The sequence below is a fragment of the Oculina patagonica genome, chromosome 11 (assembly GCF_052425735.1).
Source record: "Oculina patagonica isolate OP01 chromosome 11, crgOcupat, whole genome shotgun sequence".
NCBI lineage: Eukaryota > Metazoa > Cnidaria > Anthozoa > Scleractinia > Oculinidae > Oculina > Oculina patagonica.
Window position 1 is genome coordinate 6,255,786 of NC_135768.1, and position 26,825 is coordinate 6,282,610.

The following is a 26,825-nucleotide window of genomic DNA, read 5'->3' on the forward strand; positions in this document are numbered from 1 at the left end:
TGTCATAAGGCTATTGAGTTGGGGAGAGGTTGATAACCTGCGATCAGGCGTTCTTTTTTTATCCCGCCGAGAGAAAAAGAACGCTTGATGATCCTTGATTGCAAGTTATTGATAGCCGGAAGTTTCTGAAGTGTCGAGGATGGCAACACATTCAGAAGTCGTTCTTTGTGTCACGTAAGAGAAGCGTGACTATTCTAAAGAATGGGTGGGCGGGTAAGAAAGAATGGACTGAATGGACTGTCCGCGGCCTCTCTATTTTTTTTTAAATTTTCCTACGCAAAGAAAGAACGCAAGGGGCTGCAAAATGTCTAAAGACAGAATGAGTTTCATACTTTCAACAATTTTAAGTTCTTTATTAACATTTTAAAAAGAACACATATTTACAAAACTATTATTTACACAGCGTTAACTGAAATCACATGAGGTAGTCTGTTCGCTTCAATTGTTTCTATGTACCAAGAGCCTCAATTTCAGCCGTTTTCTCTAGTCGCACGCTCCCGAGAAAGTGTCGAGAGTGCGCAACTTGCGAAAATAAATATAATATTCAACATTTGTATAAAGAAAACGCAATTGCTACTTATACTGAAGTGCGGATATTCTGAAAAGCTACAAATGTTTTAAAATTAGAGTGAACTACTCTGTACTGGGAAAAAACGAAAGTAAGGTACAATTTAAATTAAAATGTATCGTGGTTTCTATAAATCACGATCAATAACGTAACGTGTTATATTGTATTTAATTGCTTATATTAATTTTAAAAATAGTTTGAATTCTGTATCGGGAATCAATTGTGTAAGGAAAGGTAACCAGACAAAAACTGTTCAGAACGGCCCGTTTTACGGAAATTTTAGTATTGGTTAAGTTAAGGACAGGAATCTCTCTGGAGCGCGGGTTGCGCGGCGTGCGTTCTAGAACGTCCAGTGCGTGTCACGAGCATTAAGGCGCGGATTTACAGTCATCCTGCGTCCGTTACTGAAAGTCACACAACGACCAAGTATGGTCATGCGACAATCACGCAGCCCCAGCTCTTACATTGCCTTCAATGACGTCGATTATTTCTCAGAGTTAAGGCTTCCCTCCTGACGAGAAGCGTGGGTAAGGGATTTTCTTGGCGCAATTTTTAAAATCATCTTCCTCTCCATATTGTCACGCAAAACCGAAGTAACAGAGCTATCTTCTGTGGAAAAATACTAAGTTTCTTGCTGCGTTTGGGTTTTATTGTCCTACTAATTCTTTTCTCTCCTCGTCTGCAGATTCCACTATCATCTGCTTCACTTCCTTTCGCCCTCTCCGCGTTTTGTATTCCATGTAAGCCCGGCCTCCGAATATGCTCAGTATGAGTCCAGCGCCCATAGAAATGGCTATCCACGCCGCGAAACTTAGATAGGGGTCTGGAAACAAAGAAAGAAAAGCGCAAATCAAAATCAACACTTGTGGTATAATTGGTTAATTAGACAGCAAGCTCGAGGTTACTTTCGGCTGCCTGTTTGAGCTAACTATCGAAAGCGAGCCGTCTTATTGTTTTAACATAACTCAAAGACCGATCTATTCAACAAAAAGTACAGTGAACGTGGTTTATTTATAGTCTTGGTTCGTAATTTCGGCAATTTTACTTAGTTGCGCGCGCTCCCATGGCAGTCAATCGAAAATAAGACCGCGCTTGCGTAGCCAATCAGATTGCAAGTTTGCCTAATAGTCGGTCACTGGGCTATATGCCAGAACAAGTGATAACACAAGACAATTTATTTCTTAAGAAAAGGTTGTGCTGCGATGGTGTGGCAGGAAAAACACTTATCTCTGTAATGTAAATCTGAAACTTATAGGGTAAAATAAAAGCACCTTGGCAAATTTGAAAAGTTGACTGTTTTGAGTGCTTGCCCTTTACTTAGTCTCCTCCGAGATTTCAAGTCGGGCAGTCACACAACGCTTCTAACGTGACGGCTGGAAAGAGTTGTTCCCCATAACGGCATTGCTTACCGCACTCAAACTCATTTGAACCTAAAATACAAGTCCCCTCCATCCCTTACAACTGATAACTACTTTATAAAGAAAAAAAAAGCCCTTACCTCGGCTCTTTTCACAAATGAATGGTAACGCAATGTTGCAGTTCAAGTCAAACCAGCTCACGACACCTTTCCAAAGATTGATTTGCACACAGTCCTCACCATCGCATCTCTGAGGTGTCATTCGGTCATAATGCTTGTCATTCGGCTCTTCTCTGTCCCAGTTAAGGTATGAAGGCGTGTTGTCAAATTGTCCCTGACCGACATCATTCCACACGTATTTACCTGTGCAATTAAATATATCCTTTCTTAGTTAACGAGGTCGTATTTTAAAATAATTCCCTTCTGGGAAAGGGGGGGAACCAGGGAGAAAAAGTGCGGAAAGCGGGTTTCCCAAGGTATGGGGAACGGGGAAAAAATAAGTAAAATTTTAGGAACATTTCGTAATATTTTGCAATAGAAATGGATCAAAGAGAAGAAGGGAACCACTACAGAAAGGGGCCGGAAGCGGGAGGAAAAGGGAACGGGATGGGGAGGGGGGGTCAGACTTCCCTCTCTCCTCCCCCTCCCCTCCCCGCCACTTCCTGGACACCTAAAATGGCAGGCAGTGTGGGGCTAGCCTGTAAGATGCGTTAAAAGCAGACAAGCAAATCAACAAAAGATGAGGGTTTCTTTGTGTCTTGGACGAGAACTGAGGTCCGCATATAGGCCTTTCCAGATTGTGCTCCCAAAAAGCTAAAAAAGTGCTCCCAAAAATGCCCAAAAGATGCTTAAAAAGTGCTCCAAAACCAAAATAGTGCTCAAAAGTTGCTCCAAAAATTAAAAAAGTGCTACCGAATATTTTTAATTATTTGAAAGAAAAGATGCTTTCCAATTTAGATTTGCAACTAAAAGGCAAGTTTCCATTGAATACAAGTCAATAATTGCACAAATAACGAATAAAATAGAATAAATAAATAAATAAAAACATGAAATCGAGGCTGTCACGTGATTTTTCTGCATTTTTAATGAGTTTGCATAAATTATGAGGGGTTGATGACGTAGGTACGTCCCACTTGTTGACTAAATTATTGTAAAACGTATAGATGCCTTAAACGTTATTAACTAGTTCCACAGCCCACAGGCTACCCAATATTTGTAGTTACCGACGTACCACAGCCCGCAGGAATGGATACCTAATCAAATGTCGAAATCACCTTGAAACTGCTATATAAAACAAAAAATCCAGTAATTTGCTTCAAATAAGCTAGAAATTGGCTTGTTTACCAAAAAAGTTGTCAGAAGATGCTCTTTGGCCAAAAAAGTGCTCTCTGATCAAAATAGTGCTCCCAAAGCCAAATTGCGCTAAAAAAGTGCCGAGCACAATCTGGAAAGGCCTATCCACATAGGATAGATGTCCACTTAATAAAAATGTATGGCTGTCACCATGACAAAGAGTATTCGTAGAAAAGGAGTCCACTTATTGGAGGTTAAAAATGTTGCTTTTGCGTGTGACTAGGATCACAACTGAGTTTCCATTTACGAAAGGGGTCTACTTACGAAAGGATAAAAATGGTGTGTGTCTATTTGGCCGGGACTTCAGATCGACAGATCGAGTGTATGCTAAGGAGAGGAGTCCACACTTAAATAAGGTTTTTGTGCCGGACTGTGACAGGAACCCATTATGATCTGCTAGCTGGAACCATGACTAAGTGTCTGTTTAAGATAGTTGCCCACTTAGATTGATTAAAATATAGTGATTTTATATGTCTGCTTAGTAAATCACCACTGCCCCCCCCCTTAGCCGACCACCTCCCCCGCCGCCCCCTCCGTTGCCTGCAATGGGAGATGTCCGAATACGTTCCACTCTGTCAATGTTTTACTATAGATTACATACCTAGCACCCCACCCCCACCTCCCCCACCGTCTCTCACCATGGGAGATACCCGAAGACGTTCGACTATATCAGTGTTTTACTGTAGAAAACGTACCAGCCTCCACTTTGTCGTTGAGTCCAATCCATATGTTAGTTTTAATCAAACCCCCGACCAACTTGTTTTTTGTTGCACTAGATATTGTCACCAGAGTGCCGTTCTTCTCTATACAGGTTTTTCGTGCCCAGTCCCACGTCACAGCTTCGCGTACATACAGATAGCAATTCCCGGCCAGACATCTCCAGCCAGGGAGGTCTGCGAAAGGGAGAGAGAAAGATCATTCGTTTGCAAAAACGTTGTAGATGATAAAGGCATTTAACCTCTCCCCCCTTTGAAGGCAGCCTTTTCTAATATGTTGCAGGTCAAATTGATTTTCAGGTTAAATTTGTTTCCAGTGTAGGTTAATCTACCTCTACCTGAAGATGACACTCTTACAATGACATGAAACAATTTGAATCCAACAAATTATCTTTAATTTTTTTAAATTGTTCGTTCGTTCGTTCGTTTGCTTGTTCGTTCGTCCGTCTGTCAGTTCTTTCGTTCGTTCGATTGTTTGTTCGCTCGCTCGCTCGCTCGTTCGTTCGTTCGATTGTTCGTTCGCTCGCTCGCTCGCTCGCTCGTTCGTTCGTTCTTCATTCTTCATGCATTCATTCGAATTGCTTTTAGTGATCATGATCGTAATAATATTATCTTCAGGTTGAAACAGATTTAACTTGAAACGAATACAACCTACAACAGTTATACGTTACTGTGTAGTACTGCTGTCCTTTTTTTTTAAAGTTCTCCTGTATTTTGGCAAGTCTTTTTAAAGACTAGTTTTAAAAAACTAATCCATCGTAAATCCCCCCAACATTTTGGCAGGTTTCCTACTCATTTATACTTCTGGGAGAAAAGAAGCATTGTGAGATCCAAGTGTCTTGCTCAAGAACACACCTCACTAACCATTAGGAAACCGTTGATTGTCCTTAGGTCTCTAAATATTCCCGTTTGAAAGTCTGAGAACGTCCAAGTCCAATTGACAAAAGTTCCAAAAAAAAACTTTGACATAACAACCACACAATATTTTTGTAAGCTTCCTTCCCTAAATCCGGGGACTTTTATTTGAAACTATTGCTGTATATATGTCAATCATAGCCTGCGACGCTCGCCGACTCGCTCCTTCGGCACTCGCGAGATCGCGCCTTCGGCGCTCGAAGAGTTGTCCCCGAATAAAGAGCCTGCTCGCAGGCTATGTCAATCAGTCTGCACGCGCGCAACATAACTTCCGTTGAAGGAAATTTCCTGTTCGCGTAACAAAAAAAGAAGAAAAAATAGAAGATGGGGAAAAGAAATAAACTCCACCTCTCACCTGTATCAGACCTTCTCTCGCACAAGTAGCTCCTATGCGCTTTACAAACCACATCGTTCCACTTTTTGTTCTGTGCGTTCATCTCCACGCAGTTTTCGACATTGCATTGCCCGTTAAAATTATTTGGTTCGGGATTTTCCCCATCGCCTTCGTCCCACGCGAAAAATGTCGGTTGATCGAACTTGTTGTAGTTCCAGAGGAATTTCGATTCCTTGCTTCTGTCGTTTAGTCCAATCCATGCGCCATTTCCTGTGGTAACCAAGTGACCAACAAAGCTGAAAATAAATGGGAGAACTTTGGTTTAAAACTATCACATAGAAAAACGACAAAAACCGGTCGGGATGTTGTTCATTCTGATTGGTTTTGGTAGGAAAAGGTTGTATTTGGGCTAAACTTGCCCACACTGCTGGAGCCTATCCCGGTTTCCGTAGCATGTAGCGACTAGGAGTGAAAAAAGCATCGCATAAAAAAACCGGTCGGCATATTGCTCATTCTCATTGGTTCAGGTGAGTTCTGGGCTAGGGCTAAACTGGTCCACAATGCCGAAGCTTATCCCGGTTTCTGTAGCGGCATGTAATCGACTAGGAGTATTGCCAATCCCCTGGATGGGATGTTAGTCCATCACAGGTTTCTCCCTCCCCCCTCCCTTTCCCCTCCTGAATTCATAGCGTTCAAACGCGAAAATCCAACGCCACTTAAGATTTACGCTGCCTCAAACTTTGTATGACTTTGAGGCGATTACCATTGGTAATGACTACGGTCAGCAATCGCGCCCGGACCGCTCGATCCAGAGTACAGCGCGCTCAGCTTCGGAACGACGCATCTCAAAATTCATGACAAATTCAAAAAACAGACATAAACAGGAGCGTCGATCAATTAATTCACCAAAAGGACGTGTTCACATGTCCAATAGAATTCTCCCAAACGCTACCATAAGAAATGTATGGAGACCTGTAGGGAGAACTTGGTTTTGAATTAGATTAAAATTAAAAACTTCTAAGAGATTTTACATAATAAATAAAAAAAAATTAAATTTTTTAAAAAAATTTTTCATTTGCCAAAATATAAAAAGCAGAAAGATTCGATAGTGCTGCATGCATTTCTAACCCAAAAATCAACGTGCAAGTCTTTAATCCATTGATTAGTAACGGCCGTATCTTCTGCGCTTGTTTAATGACGTGGAATTTTATAATGAAAATTTTGATCACGTTGCTTTTATTAATTATGCAAGTTAATATATTAGCGATTTTTGACGTTGCATAATTAAACTGTTAATCCGTGCGCCGCAATGGATGCGTATCGAATCATGCTCCATATTTGCAGCATAATGCTAGCCGTAATGTTTTACCAGAAACAGGAAAATATATTTATCTGCGGAGAACGCTTTTGGGGTAAGTGAAAAATTGCTTTTTCTCTTTGATTTAAGTAAAATTTAGAATTTTTCGGGTCCGACTCACGCAAGTTACGGTTGGCTCGTAAGACAAAGAGGTTTGGATATCAGAAGAAAAAAGTTTTTCTTTTGCCAAAATAAAACTTCGGCTCCATAAGATAAGAAATAAACTGCAAACTAATATTTAAAAAAACAATGAAAGACGATTATAAGTAACGTGGTTTGCGCAAAACGTAATCTAAATTCAATTCTCGCGCCAGGGGATAATCCGCTTTAGTGGTCTTTAATCTCAACGATCTGCTTTCCTTTGAAGAATCTTTTTATTCTTTGGATCTTTCCGCGTTTAGCTAAAAATATTCTTTACAATTAAATCAAATTCTCGAGAATATTCGAAAAATCAACAAAGCCTTCGAATGCGCGAGAACCGGTGAACCATTTTCAATATTCTTTTTTTTCTACTTCCGCACATTAAAAACATTCCATAGCAGAGCCAGCAGAAGCACCCGGTTAAGAATACATTTTCAAAGAAAATACCGATTGCCAACTTTAAAGAAAAAGTTATTACAAAATTGGACTAAAATTGCTTTTGATTTTTTTTAGCCTTGAGGTTAAGATTGAGATCTTTCTCGCGCTATTGTTATTACGGGCGGCCGACACGTAGCAGAAGTGCGTCAAAGGGATAGCATTCCGAGGGTGGCTCCCATTAGCAAAGATTGCGATGCTAAAAACAATCATCTAACAAACGTTTTTCTAAAGTTTGCGATAAAAAAATGATCTTGGTTTGATTGTTAGTTAGTTCTGTCTTGTGACGCAATAATTATTTATAATTTGGTGACGTGCATGTTATTAATTAGGATAGTGGAGTACCTGAACGCATTTGACGTCAAATTAACTTAACTACTTAACAGTTATAAAGTTTTTAATTGCAAGCGCGCCAATTCGCGCACCGATAGAAGCTCAAATTGATGATTCAAACACCTAGCGAAGCAAACTCAAGCGCAAGCACTGAGAAGCGTATGCGCATGCACAAAGATTAAAGTGTTATTGACTTTATTCCAAAGAGAGGAGAGCATAGAATTTTTTTTCTTATCAAAAGAGCACAAATTACCGAAGACTCGCTCCATGTGGATCGCTTCGATTCTCTATGAAAAAGCGCTGGACCGTTGGCATTTATTTTACTCGGACAAAGCGCAACGATATACGCGAGCCTAATTAAAATACAAGCGCGAACTGCGAGTCAAAAAGGCTCCGAAACGAACATTTGTTTCGTTTTCAGCGCGCCAAAATGTTACTGAAGACACGCCAACAAAAGTCACCAATGATGATCGACTGTTACTAATGCTGTCAATCACTCAAGTTGACCAATAGATTGCGCGCACACTTCCTTTTGTTGACATGGTGATCGGTATAACTTCAAGCCTCTTGTTTTGTACTGGCGTCCATTCTCTCGCAATTGTCTTGGAATCCGCGTTCAACGATCACACGAAACAAAAAAACACGAGGAAACAGGGGGCTGTGAATAGCGAACAGATTATTTTCTGGAGTAAGGACTTGGAAATTTAGTCCCTCGTTTACTATCGTCGCGAAGAAAACTAGAGCTAAATGGGAAAATGGCATTTTCATTAATGTTAAGAATTTAATAAAATATCATTTTGTTGCGGCAGTAAAGAAATCTAATACTCTCGTTCATGTTGACTACTTGCCCAAAGAACACTCAATAGCGCGCGAATTTCCGTTGGCTATTTTTTTTTAAATTTGTTGCGCATGAGTTTATGTACCATTGCGCGCGCTTCGAAGTTCGAACACTATAACGAGTTGAACCGATTCAAGAAACAAATTGTGCCGACTGTAGTTGCAAATGTTGTACAAATTTACAGGGAACGTAAAATTTACGACAAGACGGTGTGTTATCATGCGGATTTGTCAATTTTTCACCGCGGGAGAAAAAGCAACCTTCATCTTAAGTCGTCATCTTCATGAATTACAACGAAGTCCTATCGTAAATTAGCTAAATTGTGCCTTCCATGTAAATTTGTAATAAAAATGGCATCAATATTTGTTTACTGACTGTATTCCTTGATACCCTTCTTTTCGCAGCTCTCTACTGGATGATAATCACATTGTCCTTTTTCACCGCCTTAGTTGCAGTAGTGAAGATTTTTTCCATTCGTCGTAGGAAAAACCACAGGTTAGTAGTCAAGACTATTTCTACACTAAGGCTAGCGGCTAAACCATTTTAACCATGTTACAAAGTTATACTTTGTAACTACAACTTTGCATTACAGTAGGAGGATTATGAAAAAAGGACTTTAAATATCATTTCTAAAAAAAGTGAAAATAAACTGATTCACCAAAAGTACTGCTTTCATGTCACACACTGGGGTTTATCCACTTTTTAATAATCCTTTTTTTTCAAAAGCTTTCATCTGAATGGTCATGTGCTAGGGTTTCATCCACAGACTTTAAATCTTAATTTAGAACCGCCTTATTCAGTATGACAAACCGTACCACATGAGAGTTCATCCACAATCCCAAACTTTGTAGAACAAATTGATCGACCTAGGGTAAGGATAATTATAATAACGTACAGTATTGTCTTTCCTGCAGCTCCATAACCGCGGTCCAAACAACTATACAGGGCCTTAGACTTTTCCTGCCAACTACTTCTGTCATCAGTACAAGCACGCCAACTTTAAGGTGGCTCGTGACAGCAAGAGGTCTAGCCAATACTGGCGGTAACCAAAGCAACAGACAGACACGACAGTGGTATTTTCTAAACATAGCACGTAATTCTCAATGCGTGATGGGAGTATCCTTGTTTCAAGGAACTTTAAATGTATTATGTAATCTACCAGGGCGCAGATTGTGGAGAGGAGGACCTTATTGCTCAAGTCACCAGGCTTGATTGTAATCAGAGAGGGGATATCTTCGATCTTCTCATTATTCTCCAAGTGATTATAAAGAGAGCTGCGAGAGCGCCCACTCTCCTACACAATGAAAAAAGTCTGACTATTCCTGGACGTGACATATCTTCAGACATAAGTAATCGAAGTGTCAATAACGCAATTACTGGTCTACTCGGCAATCTCCAAGAAATTGCGGACAGAGCCTCGACAGTGCCCGCTCTTCAACATAGCCCGGAAAGTTGCGCCTTGCCTGGACAAGACCAGTGTTCAGTCTCATTCAATCGAAGATTTTATATCTTTGGTCCTCACGCCATGTTTCGAGAGTTTGTGAAGGGGGTGGGGGAGGGGGGAGGGGGGGGGGGAGGCCAGCTCTCCTACACAGCCAGAAAGGCAGCGCCATGCTTGGCCAAGACATTCTTGGAGTGTCTTCAGGGAATTGTGCCATTCGCCATTTCGTGAGCTTATCTTCAAAAAGCAGTATCGTGTTGAATAGCAATGAGCCACAGACGCACTGCCAGAGAGATCTTGACACAAAGACCTCTGACAGCACGATAGCCTTGATAGACAAAGGCCCCATAAATGCCCATGATATTAGTGGTGGGAAAAATGATAAAAACAAGCTGAACGGAGCACAAGGAGAGCGAAATGAGGAGAACTTGCAAGAGACACCACCGTTCACAGATAGCCTGGTAGGAAACAGTGGTGGATTGGAAGGAACAGAAGGAGGACAATGCAAGTTCCAGGAAAACACAAGTGGTTGTGCAAATGGTCAAATGAAGGGTCACGTGAATGACGAGAAGAATTGTGACCTGAATAGTCATGTGCACGACTTTGCTGATGGCTATATCGTGTCTGACTCAGAGGATGAAAACGAAGATTACGCCTGGATGTATAGCAGTGACTCAGAAAATGACTCCATGAACGAGAGTGACAATGAAAATAGCTTGGTGGACAACCATGATGGGATGGAAGGAATCAACACTCATCTTGGTCCGACTGGCCAGGCTTCAAAGGTGCTTCAACATTGTCCAGGCTTCAAAAGTGCTGCCCTGGTAACTGGTTTGAGAGAGAACGAGGGGGCAAACATAGACAACAGGAATGAAAATGGCCAGTCAATGGACAATGGAATAGGCAATGTACAGGGGAACACGAGTGGCTTTGTGAATGGTCGCGAGAATGATGACTTAAATGGTAATGCAAATGAGCTTGCCGATGGTTACTTCGTGTCTGACTCGGAGGATGAAAACGAAGATTACGCTTGGATTTACGGCAGTGAGTTGGAACACGATTTAATGTACGATAGTGACGATGAAAATAGCCTGATGGGCGACCATGATGGAATAGAAGAAGCCGTCACTCAACGGTGTCCGGCTGTATGCAAAGTTCAGCCAGGCTTCGAAGGTGCTGCTCTAGTGAGTGGTTTGACAGACAGCGAGCGGGTAGACATAAAGAACAAGCAAGGAAAATGCCAGCCAACAGAAAGTAGCCAAGCCAATGTCCAGGGTGACTTATTTACAGATGGTCAAATGAAGGATGGTGTGAGTGACGACGGAAGAATTATGGCCTGAATGATCATGTGGATGATCTTGCCGACGGAAACATCGTTTTTGACTTGGGGGATGAAAGTGAAGATAACGCCGGGATGTCTGGCAGTAAAACAGAAAACGATTTGATGCGCGAGAGTGACCATAAAAATAGCCTGGTTGGCAACCATGATGAAATAGAAGGGATCAATGCTAAACAGTGTCTCACTGTATGCAAAATCCTACCAGGTTTCGACGGTGGTACCCAAGGGAGCATGCGAGGCTGCGGGTAAACACAGAGAAGAAGCAAGAAAATGGACCAAACAATGGAAAGTGAACCAGAAAATGTCAAGGGAAACGCGAGTGACTGTGCAAATGGTGAAATGCAGTGTCATGCGAATGGCGACGAGAATTGTGACCTGAATGGTGAAGTGGATTATTACATCGTCTCTGACACGGAGAATGAAAACGAAGATGACGCTTTGATGTGTGGCAGTAAATCGAGGAGAGATTCAATAGGCGACAACGAATCTAATTACGATTGGATGTACGGTAGCGATTCAGAAAACGATTCCATGTACGAAAGTGAAACAGACATGAACCAGGGTGAGGAAGGCGACAATCTGGTTGAACTAGTGCAACAAGATGAGCAACATAATCTCCCAATTGCTAACAATGAGAATCCTCGAGTTGTACCAGGCAATGTCCAGCAAGTGCACGAGCATGAAGCTGAAAACCATCCAGTAAACCCACAGGGCCACCCACCAGGGTTACAGGACGAGGCCCCTGTTGCACACATGATGCATGTAGTGCCAAATGTCGCACCTGTTCCACAGGCTTACCAACCGAATCCCGAGCTACAGGACGAAGCTCCTGTGGGAGAGGGAGCCCAACAACTGCCGCATATTCAGAATTATGCTTTAATACCTCCCTGGTTTGATGATAACCTCCTGCAGGCACAGGCCTTGCTGAATGGCCCAGCCAACCCGCAGGGCCAGCAGCCGAATCAAGGTCCGCTGGAGGAAGCTCCCGTGGGAGGTAATCCTCACCATTTGCCAATTCAGCATGCACAGGATCTACTACCTGCAGTGAATGAGAATGGTGGGGCGGAAAATGAGATGGACGTAAATGGTGGAGACCATGACGAAGCTCTCGCCCTGGCACAGCCGGCAGTTCCACAGCAAGGGCAAATTCCTCAACAAGAGAACCAACCTCAACAGGAGGACGCTCCTCAACAGGTCAACCAACAACAAGAGGGAAACAATCCTCAACAGGGGCAACATCCACAACAGGGCAACCAACCTCAACAGCAGGCCCCCGCCACAGGGCCGCTTAGCAAATTAAAAGCTGCAGCTAGATACGTCAAGAGAAAATTAACAAGGAATCATCACGAAGTCCCGATGTACGTCCCAGGGGCGCCTAGAGAGGAAAGAACACCTCTTGGTCTTGAGGAGGCTCCCGCACTTGTTGGTGTGCCCATGATACCACAAGGAGAGGATGGTGGGATGGACGAGGAAGCACAGCCGAGAGGACTGTGTGCCTGTTTTGCCTTCCTGTTTCGACATCATGTTAACCCGGTACAAGAATACCCCTTGCAAGCTGAACAAGTGGAAGAGTTTGAGGAGCAACTTGCAATAGTTGAGCCCGAAATGGACGAGATGGAAGAAGTGGAGGACGTTGAGCAGCCAATAGAAGCTGCGGATGAACTAATGGAAGCGATTGCGCTTCCAGTGGAGGCATTCTAGAATGAGGTCCTGAAGGGGGATATGAATCCAATTTCCCAGCACAAATTTTCCCAAATCCCATTTCCTAGCCTATTGTTTTCCCATATTTTCCCAAATCCCAGTGCCAGGTCCCATGTTTGTTTTTGATTCCCAAACCCATTTTCCCGATAACCCAGATCCCATTTTTCCAGAAATAATTTTCCCAAAACCTAGTTTCGATTTTATGAATTCCACTTCCCAGCACAAATTTCATTCAAAATTCCATTTCCAAGTTTCTTGTTTTCCCAATTTTTTCCCCAAATTCCAATCCCAGTTTCAATGTTTGTGTGTGTTATGTCCCGATAATCCAGATCCCATTTTCTCAGTGATAATTTTCCCATATTCTTGTTCCCATTTTACCCCTTCAGACCTCTCTAGAATGCTTCCACTGATAAGTCAGTGAAAGTATAATGTGCGCAGCTAATGGAAGCAAGAACAGTTGGAAACGGCTTTGAGGGATGCATTTTGTATATATTGTACATATTTTTTTTTCATTTCCGCATGTATAACATACTTTCAAAAAAACAAAAAACAAAAACAAAAAAAGATAGAAGAACAAGGTCATTAACTCCCTTGGAAGAAACGAGGACTTCGTGAAACTACATTTAACAGCCAGTGGAAGCACGGAAATTCTCGCAGTATTAATAAGTCACTCACTCCCCCCCCCACTTTTCCCGGCCCTAGGAAAACGACTCCGAGGAACAGACTAACGCGCTTGCGCTTCAAGTGGAACTATTTATGCTTCCACTGAAGGCTTAAGGAAGACAAGTAAATGAATCTAAAAATGAATAAGCCCGTGAAGCAGAGGAACAGATGACAGCGAGCAACAAGTTATGGCGCTTTCTTCAGTGGTAGCATTCTAAAATGCTTCCACTGGAAAGCCCAGTGGAAGCATTTTAGAATGCTACCACTGAAGACATAGTAGAGAGCAGTGAGGGAGTCAGTAAACGTGTAGTGAAAAGTCACTGAAATGGTGGAACAGAAAACAATTCTTTTCTAATGCATGCTTTTTTTTCGATGTAATAAAAATGAGAGTTTATCCCTCAGTTCTGAGTCGTTATCATTCTGCTAGTGGAGGAAGGCAAAGAAAGCAAAGGAATTAGAAAAAAATAGGAAGTTAGGGCAAAGTGTGAGGGATTCCGCAGAACGCCACAAAGGCTCGATGGCATCTAACGAAGGGGGGACAGAGGGGGGGAAATCTCGACGAAGCGGGAAAACTAAAAAAAAAAGCTCAATTACAGTATTTTTTCCTGCTCTATAAGGTTAATATATTCGACCTGCGAAAAACAGTACATATACAAAGTTCTGACAAATAAAGGAAAAGGGTGAAATTCATATTACCCAAAATAAACGTGGCATTAATGATAAAAGAATTAAATATTTAAATGACTAGTTATTGTCTTACTTATTTTCCTCGTTGTTGTCGATTGTAGCAAGCTTGGCTCCAAATTGTCCCTGGCAGTAGTAGTAAGCGTTCAGCCATGTCTTTGGTTGAGAAAAGTAGCGGAAGCACTTGTCATTAAAATAATGCCAACCTTCCAGACACATGGCTGAAGGAGAAAAAAAAAATCAAATTTAATATTTGTCTTGTATGTGTTGTTAATAAGCATGGGTGACAGATGTAGAAAGGCAAGGGAACGAAAAAGAAGAATTAAGAGGGAAAGGATTGAAGAAAGGAGGTAAAGTCTGTGTCAAGCCAATTGACCATACCGCCGGAGCTTATCCCAGTTTCTGTAACATAAAGCGACTAGAAGTATTTCTACTCCCCCTGGATGGGATACTAGTCCATCTCAGGGTTACCCCACAACGTAAAATTCGTCGGTACCCATCCATTTATATACCTGGGTGGAGAAGGGCACTTGTCTATAGGAGTAAAGTGTCTTGCCCAAGAACAAAATGCAGTGACCCCAGCTAACCATTAGGCGACCACATCTCCCAGGAGAGAAAAGTAAGGTCAACCATTTTCTACTTAGGTCCTCTCCAGGTTATGGAGTCTAAGGCAAACAATTACTTGTGGCCTTTCTTCGGTTTTCCTCTCCGCGGTGTATTGCTTGTTTTCCTGGCAATCCTAGAACGTTCGTAGCAAGGAAGACGCTTAAAAAGCGACGTTACGGATGATGCCTCGTGAAAAGTTGTGCCTAAAGTTTCCAAGTACGCACTCCATCTCAATTGTCCCTGAGCTCTCTATTTGTTTTCTTTTCAGTGTTATTACCTCTGGGTGGGTTCTACCTTAGTATAGCGAATTCCTTAAATTTGAAGTAATTATTAAGTATAAAAATTAGCGAAAATAAGCCACGACGTGGAAAAAAATAGGTATATCGTGGTAGAGCTCCCTAATCACTATCTTTTGACGAATGCTCAACAAGCACGCTTCAAACTCCTTTTTTCACCTAGACAACCACATTTAATATTGTTTAGCTACTTTAGATTCAAACCATTAACTGAGCTCTGTGACATGACTTATGATATGCATCAAGGAGCTGACTCTAACTTACCCTCACATGCTTTCTGGCAGCCCTTGAAGTCGATCTCTCTTTCATTAACATCGCAACCTGCAGTAAGGAGAGTGCAATCAATAAAAACTGTTGGAAACATTCAAACGTGCGCTGAACATAACAGAGCTGTTCGGCCACTAGAAGTCCCTAATTTTATATCAGAGTTTGTCGAGTAGGCTAGGCGGGCACGCCTCGCACGAGGAGACGCGACGAGCGAAGGGCAGGCTAGGTGAATTTTGCGCGCACTCGTTTCCTTGCCTACTCGATGACAAACTGAAAAAAAGAGGAGATACTTGTATTTTACGGCGCTGTATCCGCATATTTCTGGCCCCGAATCATTCGTTTTGATTTTTTAGAGCGAAGAGCTTTTCGTGATGATTTACGAGAAAAGCGGGAGGTTTTTCTGAGTAAGTGTTCTAGAATGCGTTCAAGAGCGACGCGCGCGAGGGTAGTAGGGTTAACGAGCACGGGTGTTGTCAAAACGACTTGGAATCGATCTTTTTAAAATTGATAAAAATAGTTTATGTAGCTGTTATTTTCTGCAAGGCTAGGGAAATTGTTTGTGTCCTGTGTAGTTAAAGTTTTATTTATTGTCATACGTATGAGAGTTAGCAACAAAGCACGGAACGCTCATAAGAGGGTTTGAGCTCCCATTCACGGTATGCCATAAAACCAAGAACACGGAACATGTCGGAATACCGAAACACCTTGGACCACCAGGTTTATAGTTAGGGTTAGAACATCGGTTAGTAGTTAAATAGCTTTATTTGTTAGCGTATCGGGACAGGGCTGCTCCGGCGAGTTTCGTTGTTCCTGACTTTGCTAAATCCACCTATCAGTGCACCGTGTTAAAAAAGCATCGAGTCGTTCTGGGTTCGATAATAGGGACCTTCAGATCGAACTTCAAGTACGACATTGAGTACGAGTAGTGCTGATACTTTCGCTTAGTACATTTCACCCCAATCTCGTAACGATTGTCTATTTTTCAACTGGTCAGCAACAGGGAGGAGGGAGACTTTGGAACGTAACTGGATTGAAATTCGAAAGTCGTACTCGTACTCTATCTCATACTCGGGTCCCTATTGCATCTTTACCTCGAACGACCAACCAGTATCGAGTAATTTCCAGTCCCCCAACGGTCTGGATCATGGACGAATACATGGCCGTATCTTTCGCCTCCAGGCGACTTATTTCAAGCGTTTTGCCATCATTTGAGATTTTGATGCGGTCGTTGGAGACCATGGTTGTTGTTTCTCTTTTTTTCCAGACGAATGTACCGTTGGGTTTGTAGTAATGTTCAGCTTGGAAAGTAACGCATTCTCCCCTCCTCTTCTCAATGAGGTTTTTAATGATTGATATCCTTTTCTCAGCTGCGAAGAAAAGCACAAGGAAATCAGGGGGGTTGCGTTTATCTTGTGTGTAACGTGCGTTAAGTTTGTGAGAGTTGCGTGAAATTTGCGCAAGGAGAACTCTTTCAGAGAAGTGTTACAGACACGATGATGTATCGGTTGGCTTAGCAGAATTTAATCATCTCCTGATATGAAACAATCTGCTAGAGGTGGAAGATCATAAGCTCCCCTGCCTGCTAGGAGGACTCCTGTCCCCATTTAAAGGTTTATAATCAGGAAAGGACTAGATTTTATGAATTCGGTCTGAACCATACCACTTAGGGTCCCAAAGGACTTCAGGGCTCCAGTGCTCCGGACCCTCCCACCGGCCAAAAAACGGCGAGCGCCTGGGCTCCGGACCCCCTCACTCTCCACCCCCTTCGCAACAAAGGGGGGAGGCTCCAAGGGTGAGGCTCTATGGCAAACGTTTTCATAGCCTGTTCCAGGCTCTCGTAACTACCGAGAGCCTGGAACAGGCTAACGTTTTCAGGGCTCCACGCTCTGAGGCAAAATTATACGAGGACTTTAGGTACGAAAACAGTGGGGCTCCAGGCTCCACGGCGAATATTTTAAGGCTTCCAGGCTCCGTCCCGACCCCCTCCCCCTTCTTTAAGGACCCACACAACTGGAGAGGATTCTCTATCGCTCGGGTGTTGGGCTCAGGGGAAAAAGAAAGGAATCGGAATCGGGCTTAATTTTCAAAAGTCAATATATCTGCCACGACAACAAAACATTAAGATATCATCAGAATAAAATCACTAGTTTCTTGACACTGCGTACTAACAAGCCATTGCAGCTTGGAAAGCAGCTGTTCTTTAATTTTCGGCCGGCGCAAGACAACCGGATACTTTTTCAGGCGAGGCTGAGATTTTGAAAAGAATATAGTTTTTAGTTGAAAGAAAATCAGGTATTTTCATTTCAGTCACTTTATCTCTGTGAGGAATGCTTTTTTTTTAAGCCAAAACGGCCTGGCTGCAACCGACGAAAAGCAATGGTACATGTGCACAATGTAACACGATACAGATCTGGGCACCAAACACTTGTAATTGATTACCCAATACTTGCTAAAACGGAAATGTCAAACGGTATTTTCTAAGAATGTTCATAAGAATATTTTCAGCCTAAAATCGGCAGAAAAATAAGAATATTCAGCCTGGGTCGGAAAAACTGTATTCTTATAAAAAAAAAATAGTGTAAACCGTTTTACAATTTTACCATGCAGAGAAAATTGATTTTTTTTTTTTTGTTCGATCGAAGGAAGGTGTTTGTCAGCTAGCAAGACAGACCCTGTCAGACTGATTGGAGTGCAGGCGTGCTTCTGACTTTAAATATTGCCGGCACGAAATTATCCTATCATTATCACAGGAAACGCGAGCCAGTATGGATAAGAATTTGTAAGCAATTTCGAACTGAGCGTTCTTAACAAAAACTAGGTGAAAACCCTCCACAAAATTGACAAAAAAATTCCTGGTGCTGTTTTTAGCCTCGTCCTGTGTTTTCCTGCAAATTGAGCAAGTTTAGGCTGACGGATTTTTAATCCCGGCCGAGGAACGGCTGACCTAAATTTCGCTCATGCCAGTTTGAGTACTTATTTTCCACTTCCCAAGGGACAGTTCATTTTTATGAGGTAGGGGGGGGGGGCTGGTGGGATTTGAGGGGGGGCCATCCCAAAAAATTTGGCTTCAAAGGGGGGGGCCAGCCAAAAAAAATATGGTCTGTAAGGGGGGGTCACTTAAAATAATTATACTTTTAAGTGTTGTAAAGAGGCTTCTGTAAGAAAAAAAATCTTGCCAGAATGCCCAATATGACATTCCTGAGATTCTGAAAATTCAAATTTTCCCGGGGGAGCATGCCCCCGGACCCCCCTACTTTGTTATGTACCAAACGCCATTAATTCAACCCAACAGCTTATTTGTTACAAATGCAGAGAACCCATACTAACAGACGGCATCCACAATAAACAGTTGAGACAATGCCAGTTATTTGGGGATGTGATTTTTGAACACTGATACATTCTTTAGTCACAAGGCTCGATATATTTTAATTTCACTTCATTATTGTTTTTTTTTTCTTTTTTTTTGGGGGGGGGGGGGTCATTAGAAAAAAAATTGGGTTTCGAGGGGGGGCCAGGTAAAAATTTTCGATGAAGAAGGGGGGGTCATTATATATAACAGTGACTATCTATCAAATCCCACCAGCCCCCCCCCCCCTACCCCATAAAAAATGAACGGTCCCCAATGTGTAACAACATTGCGTGATTTCAATTGTATATCAATTCTATGGTTAAGAAATCTCAGCTTGAAATTCCATACTAACTCTTTTCTTATATTAATCCCTAGTATATAGCTTGGGTTTCCCATGACAATATAAGGCTGGTTCTCATGATCGCCCCGATCGTCTCTGTCGCTTCTGTCGTTTGCAAAGTTTGAGGCGATTGGAGCAAGCAAACTTTTTGAAGCGACAGAGACGATCGGGGCGATCATATGAGAACCAGCCTATATAAAGCTTCAACATTTGGCTACGCAATGAATTCGCACGAATCTTCGGAATAATTAGCCAAATATTATTGAGGTCAAGTATAAGTTTTGGGGACCAAATCAGAAGTGATTCATAATTCAATTAATCAAATCTGACTGACTTTTATCCGTTCTTGTTTCTCCAAGAGTAGTAGAAATTATCCGTCAAAAATTAAATCAAAATGCATCTCTTACCTTCTACGATCCATGCCGCTAGAATCGCCGTGACTAAAAACAGGTATTTCGAATCCATGTTGTTGGCTCTTGAAACTTCGGTTGCGATTGACTTGATTTTCGAGGAGAAAAATGCCTCCAAAACTCGACTTTCCCAGTCCCTAACAATAACAGTAGAGTTAAGAAATCGTTTGGCACGATTGTGTGTTAGCTTGTGTTCATGTTGTCGCCAAAAAACAAAAAGACTTAAGCGCGCGATAATAAAGGCACGATCCACCAGAGAATTTCAAGATGTTGGTGTTAGCAACCCGAGAATGCCGGAGATAATTGCGTTATCTTACGTCAATGGGTAGACAACGGAGTTAATGTTTACACGGTGGTTACTATTAAATAACTTCTGTTTAGTTAATAACTTAATTTATTACTTATTAGTAATGGACTATTTAAGGCAGTTCTTTGTCACGAGTTCATTTCAACGCACGTAATTCATACAGCAACACGCAACACATTTCAAACACTTCGTTATTAAATTCAAATTGATTTCTTTTCAGTCAAAACTGTGATTTTTTTTACGTGAGTTTGCTTGGAGACTTCATATCGGATCTTATATTTGAAATTCCTACGTTTTTGCCTGTCTCAGAACTGTCAGATTTCGACAGATTACTTTTTGGTCCGTAACAAATAACAAAAAAGTTTCAAGGCTGATACTACGGCAAAGGTTACTTTTAGCAGGCCAACATCTCGACTAGTAACAACTCAGTTTTTTTTTCAGGGCCAATGCTAGTAGGCTAGTCGAAATATCGACCTATTAAAACTGATTAATAAAAGTGTCCCTTTCCGACTTTGCCGTAAAGAACCAGCCTTTGGTTTTCCTACACGTTACAGTGACGGCTGGTACGAGCTTTCTACAAAAAGAGATCCGGCAACAAGAAATACTTGGTTTTACCCTGCGTTTTGTGGTTTCCTGCATTCAAAAGTTTCAAAAAAGATGTATTTATACATAAGTTTTACCGTCTATACGAAGAATAGCCTGTGTACAGCCGTCCCGTTCCCCTAAAAAAATCGGGGAGGGAGCCGACGGCTGTACACAGGCTATACGAAGAAAAAAATAGCAAGACACACTGCACACAGCCCTTCCTCGAGTCCGTCGAACGTGAAGCGAAAAAAAAAACCGCGATACGAATTCAACATGTTCAAAGTTCTGAGTGATCAGAACGTGAAAGGTTGCATTATATCCGCGGGCAATCTGGGGATTGTTGTCATTTCCGGAATCTTACTCGGAAGATAACGAAGTTAGCCGACAGTTTGCCGACGGGAGGGTTAGACAAAAGCGAGGTTACAAAGCCTATACCGAACAATGTTTTCAGCTTGATGTTTCAATTCAACAACAATATTCTTCGACTTTGTGTGGGTTTTTATGAAATACAGAAAAGATATTCAGTCGATGCACCGTCGAAGGTAGGTTAAATATATAAAGTATTCCGTTTAAGACATATTTTTCGTCCTAAATGAAATAAAGCGGTCATTCGAATCAATAATCGACAATCTATTTTGATTTCTCGTTCAGTTCCTTGTGTTGTATGCAAATATTACAGCTTTCCAGAAGGATCGCTGAAGCCTTTTTCATTTTTTTGCTGTTTGGTTTGTGATTATTTGTTTCTGTTGCTGTTTTGAGAACGTTTCAGCTATTAAGTCAAAAGTCTCAATCTATAAAAGCTGGTTGGGTTTATGACAATGTACATATCGAAGTTTTCCCTTATCACTTCAATTACCTTAATGGAAATTCCTGAATTAGATCGGGCTAAATGAATTGATGAACATAATATCCTCACTCCTAAACCGAAAGGTTATCGGAATGATATAAGTTTAGATCAATTTGTGTTGTGTTTTTTGAAGCAACTCAATAAGGATCTCATAAATCAATACCAAACTGATATTGAGTACATGTAGGTACTATTGCCTCACAAATAACATAAATTGCCATCATTTAATTCCGGTGTGCTATTATAATATCATTTCTATAGCTGGCAGTCTCCGGCAAAAAGAAAATATTATTACTGTATAGGTGTTAATCTGAGTGTTTTTTTTCAGTAGGGTAGGTATAAAACTGCTTAATTATTTTCTTTACAATCTGCCTATCTATCATGTTTCTTAGGTTCAAATTTCACAACTTTGTTCTTGTCGCTGGTGCATATACCTTGTAATTCGGATAATTTGGCTTGGACTCTTTGTCAGAGTATGCTTTATTCATTGTTGATTTGAGAACATGTAACTCTGATATTTGGCCTCAGGTCCTTAAATGAAATGCCAGACCTCTCAATTTTCACAATTTTGCCGTGAGACTTACGGTTTTCTCGTAAATCTCAGATTAAACAAAGTCACAAGTCACTTGATTAGTACCTGGGTTTTTAGTATTTTTATCCGTCAGTTGATCAATCTCCTGCTTTTACTGAAATCTTCACATTTTTTTTTTTGACCTTTTAAGATGAAATCTCCTGATTTCAAGTCCTTTGAGATTGAAAGATCTAAAATACTTAATACTTAGGCCAATTTCGCTGGCATTGAATCTATGTTTATTTTTTATTTTTTAGATGTTGTGTATAAATTGGGTCACTAGAGCAATCAGACATTTCCTTGTGACATCTGCTAACACAAGCCAAGTGTATAAATGAAACAGAAAGTGATCTGAATTCTGTGACATGCAGAATTGGCATTTATACTTGAATTGCCGTAATAAGAAGCCATAACACTACCCTTGATTTAATGGACAAAAACTAGGTTGAAGTAACACTCAATTTTTTGGTTGAAATGGGGATTAATACATCTTCTGTGGAGCAAAATTCACCCGATTCAACCCTGGTACGTGTACCTCGATACACCCTGGAGGAGAAGAGAAAAAAGCTTTCCAAATTCAACACACTTAAGAAGAAACTTTCAAGAAGTAAGGGTGGATTTAAGAGTCATGATCATGGAAAAATGCTGCGAGATTTAACACAGACATGGACATCTCAAGAAATCAATGCTTTAGTTGAAGAATATGAAGCAATGATGAATGTGAAAGAGTTGAAGAGTCAGACCAATCTTGTTAGACCATCTGCACCAAGTTTGAAGAAAGACCTTTTAAGGCTGTTTGAGGAGGGAATTTGTGCTGATGCGACACTTGTGTTTGAGAATACTCACTTTCACGTACACAAGGCTATTCTTTCATCTAGATGCCCATATTTCAAGGACCTTTTTTCACAGCACACAGAACCAAATGCCATCATTCACATGGAGTTCAAGACCGAAGGAATGACGACAGAAATTTTTTCAGCTTTGCTTTGTTACTTGTATACAGGAGACTTTACACCAAAAAAGTCAGGTTTAGAGTACATTGATGTCTTGATCAATCTTGGTGAGGAATTCGGCACACCAAATGTTTTGGAGCAGGACTTAAAACTGCTTTTCAATAGTGGTGAATATGCAGATGTTGCATTTGTCTTTCCTGCACAAGACTCTCTAGAGGCATACACGTCAGCTGACGGGAGTACCATTTCTGACCATACTTATGAGATTTTTTGCCACAAAGCTATTCTTTGTGCTAGATCACCCTATTTTAGATCTATGTTTCTCAAGGATGACTTGAATTCACCTGAAGAGAGGGCAGGTACAACTGTAAGAAGACTTGTATTAGATGAATCAGTGATGACTAGGCAGTATACACGCATAGTTTTGCAGTGTATGTACACAGACTCTGTGGATTTGTCATCTGTTGTTAAATGGAGTTCGGAGGACAGGAGATATTATGCATCTGGAACTCATAAACTGTTGACCTCAGCTGAAATTGCAATGGAAGTATTTGAAGTAGCAAGCTTCATTGATTTGCCTGTGCTAATTCAAGGTAAGTTATACTCAAGTACAGTGTATAGTGTAGCTTGAACAAAAACCTTAAGATAATTTTATGCAGGCTATAAATACGAGGCTTGAAAAATATTAAACCATAAAAGATTTAAAGGTGCAATGGTGTGATATTTTAGGTAATTTTTTCTGATTACTTTCAGATTGAACTGAGGAAACCTCAAAATAATATTTTTCTGACGTAGAAAAACAACAAAGGAGTAAAAAAATGTAGAAAATAATAAACAAGTATGGTTTCAACTGGCAAAGATTAAGAAGGATTATGAAGACAAACTTAAAAAAAGTTGCTATTTTTTTTAAAGAATGATGCGTTGTTGGTGACATAGCTTCTTTAAGTGTGTGTCTAAGGTCTGCAATGAAGCAACTGTTTCCCATCCCCTATCTATTTGTGTCTTTAATGTATTACAATTTGTCCGCAGTGAGCTATCAATATTAATTATTATTTGCTGATGCTGAATGCAGAAGCATAGAGCTGCAGTCCTGGTAAAGGTTTCATCTTTGGTGTCATGGTAGCACGATTTACTATGTTGTTTCACAACTAAGCCAAGTTCTGTCAACTGGAGTGGGCCTTGTGACAAAATATTTGAAGGATAAACACAATTTGTTCTCAGGAAACTGTTCACCTCACACAACAAAATAATAAACAATGTCCATACCTAGACAAATGTCCAATAACATGCATATCATTGTACCAAGTGGAGGTTGTTTTACACAGTATGTTAGCAGCCTGCAGCATTGCAGGTGTTTTTGGTGGGCAAACTCTGGATAATTCCATTTGCGTATCTGCAGTGTGCCATCTTGGAGTCAAAACATAGAGGGTTGGAACAGTTCTAAATCCAATCTTGATGGCAGCACTCGCTTGCTCAAAATACACCTGCATTGCAGCCTAGTTTTTATACCATGCCATAGAAAATACAGCCAATCAGAAAACAAGAAAGCTGTTGTATATTCGACGGTATTCAACCCAAACCTTTCCATCGTGTGCTTTCTTGTGGTATACTATGGAATATCCCACTTCTCACTTGCATTTTCTTGGTATACACACGAGGCGAGGGTGTATACCAAGAAAATACAAGTGACTCATGGGGTATTCCATATTATTAAAAACTAGCAATAGAATATTGCAATTACTGCGTTTTTAATTGGTTAACAGGCAATGGTTTCTGAGCCCATATGGTAGCTGATACGCGTCAACGAAAACAGCTGGGGAGCTCAAATATTGCAATTCTTTGGGCATTTTTAATAAAACAATTGAAGACCAGGGGGAAAGAACAGCTTCTGGACTTTCTGGCTAAATCGAACATTAACAAAACAGCTCCAAATTGCGCATGGAGGTTTGTTTACGTGTGCTTAACACTGTCCTTTGTTTCATTTCGCTTGTCTTTCGTTCGTTTTCGAAAAATAACATAAATATGCAAAAAAGAAAAGATTTTGTAGCTTACATTGTCCACAGTAATCCAGCACTAGACATTTTTCCACGCATCGCGTGTGCAAATCTTGCCTCGAGGAACTTTATTACCGTCGTCCGGGATGTAAAAACAGCGTTTCACAAGCCAACTTTGCTGACTGGCCGCCATTATTTAAAAATTTGCTCGCAGGCAGTAGCAGCGAGGGACTGGGACTCGCTATTCTATTGTGACGTCTTAAGTCACATGTTAGGGATTCAAGTACAGAGAACAAAAATGGCGCATTTCTTGACAAAATAAACTACTGGTTCGTTTGAGTGCAAGTGCGTCCACTTGGCGGTTGAAGGACATCATTAAGTCTGAAAAACCGTAAGTCTCACAGCATTTCTCGAAGAAATGAGAGATGTTCGGCCTTTGTTTTGTACAATAGTGCTGTTTAGCGCTCAAGAGAAAAGTTGTTCGACAAAGGCTGGCGGAACCAAGTGGTAAATAAAGTCTAGTAAAAAGACAGATCTCTTGTCGGGAACTATGTCAGCGTGAGTTTCGCAGTGTCCGCTTGGATGCTGCAGCGACAAAGTTGCCGAGAAGCGAACTGGTTTTAGACTTTAAAAAATTCTTTAGTCGTTTGGCAGGGGGCCTTCCCTTGCAAAATTTTTTTCTGTGCCTCATTAAATATTCATCAATCAATAAATCAATCAATCGATTCGTGCAAACGAAAACCTTAGACGTTTATCTTGTTTTCGCGGGATTTTGTAGATGTGTGATGATGTAAGGAGTGGAGATAGAAGTGAGAGCAAGCCGGCGGCACTTAACTGAAAGCAAAACTAGTAAAATGTGACAACACGAGCAAACGTATTCAATCAACAATCAGTCTTTATTTCACTTTCACCTCAAATTACAGCTAACGGTAACAGATTAAAATAGTCTTGCCCGAAACAACAAAAATTAGCTAACCGCAAGCAGACTGCAGTGAAAGCTAGCTGCAAGCAAACTGGCGTGAAAGCTTACTGCATTAAAAGCGCGATCTAAAGGTTGAGGCTGACTCTGATCCTAAACTTAACTTGAAACGGCTTAACCCTAATCCCTTGGGGTTAGTGTTAAGCTTTTTTTTTTTTTTTTTTTGCGTTAGGGCTAGGCTTTTGCGTTAGGGCTAAGTCTGTAACCCTAATCTGAAACTCTAACCCTGACCCTAAGGCCTTGGGGTTACCTTTTGCGTTAGGGCTAGGACTGTAACCCTAAAAATTTAGCTGACTTTATCGTTTTGAGAAACAAAAGGTTTCCTTTGTTTATTGTTTGTAAAAAAAAAAGTCAAAAGACGCCGCGCCAGCAAAAACCTTGTCCTTTTGCATGTGTAATTTTTCAAAAACGAAACAAAGACCAGTGAAATGAAAGACAGGACAGTTTTAAGCACTCGAAACAAACCTGCATGCGCAATTTGGAGCTGTTTTGTTAATGTTTGATTTAGCCAGAAAGTACAGGGGCCGTTTTTTCCCCCTGGTCTTCAATTATTCCACTCGCGCTTGTTGAATCATTATAGCCAATTCGGTGCTACCACGCCTCATTAGCTATCTACCATCTCATATCCAACACGCGCTCATGGAATAATTGTTAAGTATGCCATGCAAAAGTGTTGCATAACTAGTATGTATATAACACAAGTACCTGTATTCAAATATCTATCTTGCCAGGCTGTGAGGACATCATTCTAGAAGAGCTGTCTCCCTCCACTCTTCTTCCCACTCTGGAATGGAGTTCACTGCCTCATGGATCAGACTGGGTCTACAGACAAGCCATGCAGTTTCTACAGGATGAGTTTGTCAACATCGCTCAATCTGATGCTTTTTCCTTCATTCCTAAAAAGTATTTGGCAGAGGCGTTAAAGTCTGATTTTCTGCAGGTATTTGATTGTCTATTAGCTTGTGTGTCTATGAACAATTATTAGAACTTAGTAATTATTAGTTATAGTAATTGGACTGAGTAGAGTACCATTCAGGGAGTAATCAGGGGAGTAATCTCAAAATGGGCTGAGCGTGCAGCACCAGGCCGATTTTAAATTACCAGTATAAGCATGATTACTCTCTGAGTTGTATATGGCATGAGGTG

The 26,825-nt window shown here is 41.1% G+C and overlaps 4 protein-coding genes across 4 annotated transcripts in view; 2 read left to right on the forward strand and 2 right to left on the reverse strand.

Moving 5' to 3' along the window:
• Window positions 1-26,825, reverse strand: part of LOC144629976 (uncharacterized protein RP689-like) — a 137,665-nt gene that overhangs the window by 67,381 nt on the left and 43,459 nt on the right. The gene's annotated exons all lie outside the window — the stretch shown is intronic.
• LOC144629973 (macrophage mannose receptor 1-like) lies at window positions 1,127-26,511 on the reverse strand. Its single transcript, XM_078488233.1, has 9 exons — window positions 26,385-26,511; window positions 19,441-19,580; window positions 16,436-16,711; window positions 15,342-15,398; window positions 14,252-14,396; window positions 5,265-5,539; window positions 3,974-4,171; window positions 2,067-2,288; window positions 1,127-1,391 (listed from the first exon to the last, which is right to left on the reverse strand). The coding sequence occupies exons 2-9, from the start codon at window positions 19,496-19,498 to the stop codon at window positions 1,216-1,218; spliced, it is 1,407 nt and encodes a 468-aa protein (XP_078344359.1). The 5' UTR covers window positions 19,499-19,580; window positions 26,385-26,511; the 3' UTR covers window positions 1,127-1,215.
• Window positions 6,489-9,674, forward strand: LOC144631244 (uncharacterized). The gene is made up of 3 exons (XM_078489654.1): window positions 6,489-6,655; window positions 8,752-8,842; window positions 9,262-9,674. The coding sequence occupies exons 1-3, from the start codon at window positions 6,553-6,555 to the stop codon at window positions 9,557-9,559; spliced, it is 492 nt and encodes a 163-aa protein (XP_078345780.1). The 5' UTR covers window positions 6,489-6,552; the 3' UTR covers window positions 9,560-9,674.
• The window catches only part of LOC144629971 (BTB/POZ domain-containing protein 7-like), a 70,775-nt gene continuing 66,165 nt past the window's right edge, over window positions 22,216-26,825 (forward strand). Inside the window, exons 1-2 of the mRNA XM_078488228.1 lie at window positions 22,216-23,299; window positions 26,411-26,619. Coding sequence (XP_078344354.1) covers window positions 22,228-23,299; window positions 26,411-26,619 — 1,281 coding nt within the window. The 5' untranslated portion in view covers window positions 22,216-22,227. The remainder of the gene's footprint in view (window positions 23,300-26,410; window positions 26,620-26,825) is intronic.